Source organism: Puma concolor, chromosome A1 (genome assembly GCF_028749965.1).
Source record: "Puma concolor isolate L17-30 chromosome A1, mPumCon1.1.hap2, whole genome shotgun sequence".
Lineage (NCBI taxonomy): Eukaryota > Metazoa > Chordata > Mammalia > Carnivora > Felidae > Puma > Puma concolor.
Genome location: NC_141667.1, coordinates 163,244,741 through 163,255,328, shown reverse-complemented (window position 1 = coordinate 163,255,328; position 10,588 = coordinate 163,244,741). Strand labels below are relative to the sequence as shown.

At 41.5% G+C, this 10,588-nt stretch overlaps 1 protein-coding gene across 3 annotated transcripts; it reads right to left on the bottom strand.

Annotated features, from left to right (window-relative positions):
* Positions 1 to 564: 564 nt before the first annotated feature.
* Positions 565 to 10,580, bottom strand: LIG4 (DNA ligase 4). 3 transcript variants are annotated; one of them, XM_086708431.1, is made up of 4 exons: positions 10,428 to 10,580; positions 8,054 to 8,788; positions 7,898 to 7,935; positions 565 to 4,416 (listed from the first exon to the last, which is right to left on the bottom strand). In XM_086708431.1, exon 4 carries the CDS (start codon positions 4,386 to 4,388, stop codon positions 1,653 to 1,655), a length of 2,736 nt encoding a protein of 911 aa, XP_086564557.1. In that variant the 5' UTR covers positions 4,389 to 4,416; positions 7,898 to 7,935; positions 8,054 to 8,788; positions 10,428 to 10,580; the 3' UTR covers positions 565 to 1,652. The 3 variants fall into 3 exon arrangements, with proteins under 3 accessions (XP_086564557.1, XP_086564558.1, XP_025780605.2); XM_086708432.1 differs by lacking the exon at positions 7,898 to 7,935; XM_025924820.2 differs by lacking the exons at positions 7,898 to 7,935; positions 8,054 to 8,788.
* Between the last annotated feature and the right edge of the window lie 8 nt (positions 10,581 to 10,588).

Genomic DNA, 10,588 nt, shown 5'->3' with positions numbered 1-10,588 from the left:
TTAATTTTTTTTTAATTTTCTTTTTGAGAGAGAGAGAGAGAGAGAGCGCGCGCACATGAGCATGGGAGGGGCAGAGAGAGGGAGACACACAATCCGAAGCAGGCTCCAGGCTCTGAGCTGTCAGCACAGCCCTGACGCGGGGCTCAAACTCACCAACCGTGAGATCACGACCTGAGCCAAAGTCGGATGCTTAACCAACTGTATCACCCAGGTGCCCCAAGTTTAAATTTTTAATAAAGTTCATTCAATAATATGAAACACAAAGGACCTCAAATAGGAACCTGATTTGAATCAGTCAAAAATTATAGATATCATAGTATCTAATCTGATTGAAATAACTATTACAAATTGTCTCAAAATAAATACATCATAGGGGTGGCTCAGTTGGTTAAGCATCTGACTCTTGATTTCACCTGAGGTCATGATCTCGCAGTTCCTGAGTTGGAGCCCTGAATCGTGCTCTGTGCTGACAACGTGGAGCCTGTTTGGGATTCCCTCTCTCCTCCTCTCTGGCTCAAGCTCATGCTCTCTCTCAAAATCAATCAATCCATCAACCACCATAAATTTCAATAGCATATTAAATATTTTATTTAAATTAAGAAATAAAATTACATTTGTTCCACCATTTCAATAAAATCTAAAACTACATACAAATGATCTATACACAGTTCCTTGGGTTCCATATTTTAAGTATTTCAGAGGTGTCATGAAAATATATTTTTCATAATGAATACACTGTATTCCAAAATTTAGTATATAAATCCAGACATAATATATATTATACACACTGAATTTAAATAACCTAAGATAAAAATCATTTTAAATAGAGCAATTTACCTCTCTGTAATGAAAGTCCCAACACATAGGCTATTTTGACATGTGGGTTACATCTAGGCAAATCACTCTTTGTGAATACTATTCATCTTGGAGTAAAGTTCACATAAAAACATGGTCTTTGAAACATGCTCTATTTTAGAGAAACAATAAATGTGGGCCCAATACTTGCAAAATGGTAAGTTTCTTTTAATCAAACTGATCTAATTTTAAGTTTTTAGACCATCAAGTCTCATTCAATTTCCCCTAATTTACCTAGTTACATCAATAACACGTTTCATTTATGAGCTTGCCCTTAACCCTAAAAAACAAATTTGTTTACAACATTTCAAACTTAAAAGAATTTTAGTCTTCAATTTAAGATATATTTTTACAAATCTAACTACAACAATTCTTTCTTGCAATGCTTTATTATATAACAACTATTAAAATTTTTATTTGACTCCAGAAAATCCATTTAGATCAATGCTTTTAATGACTCTAAAAGCTTCTGAATGTATTTTATTAATATTGGAGTCAAAATTCTAGATTTCTATAGGGATATAATATCAACACTTCTTCTTTAAACTGTTTATTTCATCTCGGTTTTAAAAGTCATCAAATATTACACTGCTAAAAGATTTTTTTCTTTCTTGGCTTTGGGCTATTCAGGGTCTTACCTATCTCAAAACTTAAAAATATTGTTTTCCTATTCTAATAATACCATTTAAGCATAAATTTGAAGGGATAAAAACAAAATGTAGTTTAAAATTTTATCTTTACCACCTGTTATGACGTGTCCACCAGATCACAGGCTTTCCTCACTAGAAAAGCTAGCTTTAAACCAAATACTGATTTTCCTCCTGCAATTCACACTTGTCTATTGAATCAGTTACCCAATCTTGTTGCAGGATTTTAAATTTTCTCTTAAGAGTTCTTCGAAAAGCTTTCAAATCTGCAACACGACTATGATCCTCCCCAATGATTACATGAGACACTCCCTGAGCTAAACAAGAAACTACTTTTGCTCCATGAAATCGAAGTTCCAAAGCTGTAAAAGCTAACCTCGTCCCCTCGATTTTGGTACTCAGGTCATTAACAACAGCATACAAGTCCAAATAAATAATGTGGTGTCGAAACATACTGAGTGGGGAGTGGTCCCAGGAATATCGATATTCTAAATTAGCAATCATGGAAGCTGTTTCTCCAGGACTTTGTTCGCCGGAATTTTTAATTCCTGAGAACACTTCTTTCAGTTGGTTCAAATCTGTATCAACGAAATAACTATCACCATAACAATCATATTCACGGGCAAAATGCTGCTTCGTCGATGGGCACATATGAATCATAAAGCGAGGTTGCCACGGAACACAGCTTTTGGTCTTAAAACACTCTAACAGCCACTCAGGCTTGACAACATCATGTTCATTGGAAGAAATTATGTTTTTCACCCTGATGTTCTCGGACCCTGCAATCACACAGTAGGTGTCTGGGCCTGGATTTTGTACTATATAACCACCAAATTCCGCAAGTCTGTTCTCCAGATCGGGCTTTGGATGGCTATTTGTTCCACTCATAACACAAAACTCCACATCTTCAAATACATTAGAAACTTTGTTTACATTAGAAAGGTTAGGTGCTTTTAGGTGCTCAATGATTCCAACAACTTTCTTGATCCTTGGGGCAGCTTTCCGCCTCTTCTCTTGTGGTTCATCATCACCCCCGACATAAAGGTGTTTGGACGCAAGCTTTCCAGATGCTTTCCCTCGAAGTTGTTCTAAGTCATCTAGGGTGGTACATTCATACCACTCTTTGTCTTCTCTGATCTTTTCAATTCGGGGGAAACGCAAGGTGCAGCCAGTTTTATACATCTCACTGGGGACGATCTCTGTTGCTTTAATCTGAACGATGACAGAATGACAAGGCTCAATGTATACTTCTGGCTTCTCTGTTCCACATAAGATGCTACTTGGTGGAGCTTTTTTATGAAAAGGCTTCCAATGCTTGGCCAATTTCAAACCCAGATCATACAGTTCTTTCATGGTATAACCTGAACCAACACGACAGAGAGTGTGAAACATGGAGGGTTTTTCACCAGGAGGAGGTTTCTCTGCTACAGCACACAGAAAATGAGACATCATTCCGCCTCGCGAACCTTTACCCCAATAGCCCCCCACAATTAAGGTGTCCAGTTCATCCATCAACCCATCAACATACTCTGGTTTAATTTTTAACCATCCTTCACCTCTTTTGTCTGGCTTGTAAATGGATAGAGGGTGTTTGATCATGATTCCCTCTTCTCTTTTGTCTATTGCTTCATTCAAAGCATCAATTACTTCTTTTTTCGTATGAGCTTGTGTTTTTTGCACTATGTCTATCCTACCTGGTATTGGTGTAAAAACACTAGTGAGAATGTCGTACCTCTTTTTCAGGGTCTCACGCCCTAGCTTTTTATTATTAACCATCAGTACGTCAAAAACACAGTAACAAGTTTGCAGATCGGAATCTTCCACCATTCTCTTGATATCGAACTTATTCCCCTTTTGCATAAAAGTTTGTGTATTAGGGTTGAAGGCCATCATCTCACCATCCAGGATACAGGTTTGCACATCTGTTTTGAATGCACTGTGAATGAATGGTGTAAGAGAGCCTTCCCGTGGAGAATCTCCAAACTGATCTGTATAGTTAAACCCGTTCCGGGAGAAGTACTGATACACATCCCCATCCTTGTGCATTTGCATACGCTCACCGTCTAGCTTGGTCTCAATGTAGAAACTCTGGTGTTTCATGTCCTTCTCAATTCTCTCAATATCTGCTATGGCAGCCAGCATTGGTTTAAAGGCAGAGAATAAAGTGATAGAAATATCAGTAAGTCCGACGGAAGGATCGTGCAGTTGCCTACAGACTTTTTCAAGATCCGTGGTGACATTATGCAACTCGGCAGCATCGTTGTGGAAAGCAGAAAATACAGATTGCTCACTAAAGCCAAGTTTCAAGTCCTTTACTATCATCCGTATAAGCCACTTTTGTTCCAGTGCCGAACTCTGACTTATAAGCTGAAGAAGACTCTTTTTTATTAGGTCCTTTCTTCTGGCAGAATTATTGCTGGCAATTGAGTCTAAAAGGTCATTTACTTGCTGTACTGTTAAACTTCCTTTCTGCAAACATCTTGGTTTCAACACGAAATACGCAATCATCGCAAAGTCTCCAGCATCTCCACGAGTTCCAGTGGGTGTCCTGTAATTTAAAAGCTTAAGGGCATCTTTTCCTTCTCTAGGTAAATTAAGCAATTCAATATAAAGTTTAGCAAGCATGGTTTCTTTGATTCCATAGGCCATTCTTTCTCTTTCGAGCTGAGGGAGAATAAGTCTCATTGCTGGATAAAAAGAGTCCCTGACATCTTTTTGGTTCTTATGAAGGGCATCATGAAATCTTCTCCAAGAATCTAAAAATTCCCTGAAGTGTCTGATTTTTTCTGCCCGTCCTTTACTTTTCTGTATTCGTTCTAAAGTTGAACATAAATCTGCAAAAGGAACGTGAGACGCAACAGTTTGTGAAGTCTGTGGGGTAGCCATAGACGCGATGCGGAATCCTCTGGTTTAGCTAATAAGGAAAAAAGAAGAACTTTAAGTCAAAGATAAACTTCAACTGAATATTTAACGTAAAGACTTCACAGACAGTGCTTCGTTCGTGATAAAAGATTTATCAACATTTGCAAAATGAAAGTGAATCAATGCTTATAAATTCTGTCCCTTTTCCACCTCTACATTTAATGAAAATCAACTATTTTACTTCAATTCTATTCCGTATTTATTACTAAAAGTATCAGCAGCTCCACTCACTACATTAGCAATATTGAAATCGACTACCTCGTCTTTCTCTGTAAACTCCAACTTCTATTGAATTAACTATTCCGTTCCTTATTCAGTGCATGATGCAAAAGAATAACAACAGAAAAAGAAGGCTCAATGCATTTCATTTCTGGCCTTCTGAGGTAAGGCCTTTCCTTTTACTTCTCCTCTTTTTTCTGTCAGACTACCACACAGCCTCAGAAACAGATGTTTCTAACAAACCACCAGCTCATGGAATTGAATTTGGCTTTGCAGGAAGTTTGGACTCCTACACAGATAGGAGTTCACCACAAAAAAAAAAAAAAGCCCAAAAAACAAACAAACAACCCCCCCCCCCCAAAACAGCTACTTTCTTCTTTAGGCCAAACAAAGCCTATGTCTGTCTGTGTTCACTTTCACATCACCACTAGCTTTACCCAATCATTCCAATCAATATTCAAAACCCAACTCAAAATAACTTCCACCTGAAATCCTTACTTGACTTACCTCTTCTAACTATTTTGTCTAACTGTTTACAGCTTCATAAGTTTAAATTCAGTAGTACATTTTTTGGGTTCATATTCTCATCTCATGCCTGTTACCCCTAACAATTCACCGACCACATATCCACCAGGCACCGTGCTATGTTTCTGCTTTAAGAGAGCATATGTTCTGTAAAGAAAAAGGGGGTATGATGGAACTAATTACAAAATGCTAAGTGCTGCAACAAAAGTAAATTGTCACGAGACAGTTGTCCACTGAAGTATCTTCTAAAGTCAGAGGAAATAATGAGTACCTTGCTGGGCTAGGGTCTAGACTATTTCCTAAAGTGGTCACCACAAGTGTGAAATTTCCTTAAAGTTTCAAATATTCATGCAAGTCCTATTAGAGTCTATAAGATATCAGAGCTACTATGTGATGTAAACCATAGAACACTAAAATCAACTAACTTTTCCAAAAAAGACTTCAAGAAGGGGCTCCTGGGTGGCTCAGTCAGCTGAGCATCCAACTCTTGGTTTCAGCTCAGGTCATGATCTCAGGGTCGTGAAACCCAGCCCCGTGTCGGGCTCCATCCTGAGCGTGGAGCCTGTTTAAGATTCTCTCTCCTTCTGCCTCTCTTCTGCACACACACGCACTCTCCAAAAAAACCAAAGACTTCACGTAAAATGTGTGTTCTGGGAATAAAAACCACGTTTTATCTTGTGGTTTCAGACACCTCCTGGTACATCCCCGTCAAGCCTCAGAGCAGCTGCACAGGGAGGAGGGAGCCCCGTAGCGGTCTCAGGGACGGTGAGATTTCCCCACAGCAGCAAACAAGCCACAGGCACCATCAGTACGAGGCTATGTTGCCTAACATCTGGCGTAAGAAATCACATGGCTGGTTATGGTACAGCCGTTACTACCCCACCAGTCTCCTGAGGTCAGGAGTTGTAATTTGTGTCAGTAGTGCCTGGCACTTAGTAGGTTTGTTTGCTGAACGAATTACTCAACATCTAGAGTGGAGTTCCTGGAAAAGCACACGAGAAAAGGCCAGGGGCTGATTGCATTCACTCCCCACTATGCCTGGTGGGATTCAGTCTGGTCAAAACCATTTAGCAGCTATGACTGCACAGGGCAAGTTCCACAACAGCCATTTGGTGGCCTTTAGGGGAAAAGGCTCCACTTCTCAGTCGAATTCCTAACAAAGGAAACTCAACTTCTGTTGGGTCAGTTAAGACCAAGAAATAAACCCATGAGAGACAACTTTCCTGAGACTTTTGTCTTTGACTACAGTAACTGTTTCCTCTTGAGGTGTCTTATCAGCGTAACGGACTGAACCACCTGCTTATGTTTACTGTCTTACTTTGCAAAACATGCCCCCTTAAGTCAGTATGCTGTGGTATATAATGTTATATTTACAACCCATATATGATGTATAAAAAATGAAGAATGTTGAGAAATTCTTCTTTGAATGTACAAGGTGGGAATACAGTTTCCGATCTATCTGAATATTCTACTTGGTCTCAGTTTCCTTCAACAAGTTCCAGGCAAAGACTCAAATTACTTTATAACAACACTGAAATCTAGGTAATGGGGTGGACACCCATGTATGCCAAAACTGCTATAAATACAACAAGGATTCCAAAACTAGTAACAAATGAACAGGTTTAAATATTTTTACTCATTAAAATTGTACCACTGCTTTTACATGTTCCCTAATTTTATCTTCTGGATTCTGGGTTTGTTAGTTGATGTTTTTGACTTGTGGTTTGTGGTTAGGGTTCAGGCTCCAGAGTCCAATGTTAGTTCAATTCTAGACTCAAAACTTAACAGCTGTGTGACATGGGGAAACCACTTAATTTCCCTGAGAGTCCTTAAGTGAAAAATGGGGTTAATAACTGCAGATGGTAAGAGGAGGATGAGCTCAGATAATTTACATAAGGTGCTTAACACAGTAGTTGGTAGCTGGTAAATCCTTGATCAATTTTAGGACTATACTACTTGTTGACGCAAGTAACATTTAAAATATAAATATTATAAAATATTAAGGAAATAAGAGAGGGATATGCTTCGCTTTTTGATAAAGAATAAGCAACTTTCAAGAGAATGAATACAGATCATTGATATTACAATAATGACTCATCGTCCATTCAGCAACTGCCTATATTATCCTAAAGTGACACAATGAAACATACCAGCAAGGTTGCATTCAGTGAATATGATGCTTTAGTGCTATTTTACTGCAGAGAAAGTGACTGGTACAATTTAAGTTTCCTTCCTGCAGCCCCTTCAAGAAGATGCGCTTCCCTGTGAGACAGGGGGTTTACAGCAGCCTTTATACACTTGTGATATTTGGGGAGACTCTAACCGGAGAGAAACCTGTGATAGGAAAAAGCCAGAAAGCTGTGGGAGCCAGGAGGTTGACAGAAGACGAAAAGTAAGAAGAGAAATAAGGTGGTTCCCTCTAAGGATACTGTATCTCTCTCCAACTGCACCGGGACAGGCCTGCAAAATCTCTGGAGGGGTCCACACCACTCCCCCAAACCCGCAAATAAAACCCGCAACGGATCCGGGGTGAACTCGCCCCGGCTTGGGGAGAGGGGGTCCCCAGAACCAGACAGTCCGCAAACACAGCATCACAGCAGCCAGCTGCGTTCCCGAGAGGCAGGCCCCTCGCCCCCGCATCCCAAGGGTGCGGGTCCAGACCCAGAACCCCGAACCAAAGACCCGGCTTCCACCGCAGCGCCGTCGCCAGGGCGGCCCGCGACCCTCACCTGCGACTCCGGCCGGGGCGAATGGGCCGAAAGACTTCCTGTCCCGAAACAAGAAAAAAACTTTAAAGACTATAAGCAATCGGTAGGCCGAAAAGACGCGGGGTGGTCCCCTCCGGCTTGGGTCACCCCAGCCCAGGGTCTGTCTGCCAAACGTACCCCAACCCCGTTCGCTCCGGGGACTCCGAGCCCCCTCCCGGGCCGCGCAGCCGCACAAACACCCCACAGGACGCGAAGCCCCAGGTGCGTTCTCCAAACCGGAAGCCGCAGCCCAGGGAGCCGGTTCCACCAGCTGTTCCTGGCGCAGACGCAATCTCCACTTAAGGCCGGGGAGGCCCTGACATCATGAAGATGCTTGCGCAGGCGCAGTCGCAGTCGCATCTGCAGGCGTTGAGGGCACAGGGATGATGTGCGCACGCGCAGTGACGTTCAGGTTGGGCACTGGTCCGCCTTGCATGGCTGAGGAGGACTCCAGGGAGCCTGGTGGCAGCGTGACCACAAATACAACTCCTGTTAGCCTCCCAAAGCAGCAGGTGCTCTTTGCCAGTGTTTCACCCATGAGAGTGGATTTTGTCTGAGCGAGGATTTTGTCTCCCAAGAGCACTTTGTGCACTGGCTCCTTCCTTGGAATGTGAACCTGGGTCTTCCCTGGCCTTGGTCTGCACACTAGCAAGTGACAGCCTCGTAGAGTTCTGTTTGCTGTTATGTAAACTGTGCCAATACTCATCTCATTGGCTGCTTGTGAAAGTGCCCATAATTGAAAAGGGCATCTTGCCTCCCCAAACATCAGACGTTTCATTTAAATGGAAAAATAGGCTTGTCCAAAATTGCTTAAGGCTGTCCTTTCCTATTTGTTTCTCATGATGGTACAGCTTGGATGTGAGTTCTTGTCTCCTAATACAGAAATAACACATAATTCATAAAAATACATAATATACAATTCATAATACAGACATAAAGAGTTGCATGCCTGGAAATCAACTATGGATTCTTCTAGTGTCTGTCCAAGGAGTCAAAACAAAATTATTTGGCAAATCTTCACTGAGCACCAACCATGATATAGTAATTTGCTAGGCATTCAAGATTGAGATAAAAACAAACTCAGTCCTTATGTTCCAGGAACTGTTGATTTCTACTAATATTTTGTTTTGATTTGTCTTCTTTCATGGAGAACTGAAAAATTATCCATGACGGTGGAAACACCTTTGAGAGTTATTTCCTCTTGCCATAAAATACTGTTGCTTTAAGGGGTGATATTTTAAGAAAGTGATATTTTGCTGCAACAGTCTCTGAGAACATTTTAGAGCTACTAAGTGCCCTTTGGGGTTGTCTAATGTTCAAAAATCTCATTTTACAAAACTGTCACTTATTTAATTCACAGCATTCGTTTGTAGCAGAGCTAGACTTAGCCCAACAACATTCAATTAATTTCCTTTTATGTCGAATGCACCTAAGTTATCCAAATATTTCTCTGAAATCAGCTATGAAGTTTACAAGTCACATGATACTCTTTTGATGGTAATTTCTCCAACTACTATTCAACTGAGTTATCAATTTATTTTGGAGTAGCACCCAACAATGTTGGTAATGGACCCCCCACAAGAGTCCATCTTATGAAAGGGCATTTGTGCGCATTTATACCTTGTTCAGCATCTACTGAGCTCCTATAATGTCAGAGTTTGCACTTTGTATTACTGGGAAGAGAGGAACCATGGATTATGAAACCAAACTCCAAATTGATTCAAATCCTAGTCCATGATATTTTAGCCTTTCTAATCCTTGATTCAAAGATAATCAAGGGTTTTTCATTAAGTATCTTCTAAAGTTGCTGTGACTATTAGTTTATTTATGTTAAGTGGTCTATCTTAGTGCCTGGCATTTATCAGGTGACAAACAACAAGAAGCTAATATCGAGAGCCTGGCTTTGACCTGGAGCTCTCCATCTGACGGCAAGATACATGTTTTTTGTTTTGTTTTGTTTTGTCTTGTTTTTTTAAATATGAAATATTCTTTGTATATATAAAATAGGGGACAGAGAATAGGGAATGACCAAGGCGGGGGGGGGGGGGTTGGGATCAGACATCTGTAGATAAACAATTTAGTACAACTTGGTGCCTTGGGAAAGTGAAGGTAATGAAGCACCAGCTTCAAGGGCCCCTTTGTGTGGACACGTCCCAGGCCCTGGGCTCTAGCAGTGTTCCCTGGTCTTGTGCTTTTGGAAAAGTTGCAAAAGTAAGATAATTTTGCATTCCTGTTCTTTGGAAGGCCCTCTAAATCTCCTCACGTTCAGGCCTCACAAAACCTCCATCTGCCCGTGAAGGTCCATTCTGATAGAGGTAGGGGAGGGCTGGGTTGGGAGAAAACAGAAACAAAATAAGTTACGGATGCGTTTTTAAGGAAGTACCGGAACGCACGGTACATACCCCTCCTAACTCTATTGGCCAGACACGCTGTCTTAGGTAATTAATCCTAATCTGTGTACACGCTTAGAGCTGTGTCCCAAAGGGAAATCTGGTGCGTTACCAACACTCACCCTGGGGGCCTCGGATGAGGGGCAGGAGGCCTCCAGGTGCCCCGGGCTCAGAAGCCGCCGGGTCCGGTCGCCCACCGCGAGTTCCAGCGTGCCGGCGGCCAGGCTCCAACGTATCTTGTCCGTGCCGGCCACCGTCGCCGGGGACTCCCCCGACTGTGGTT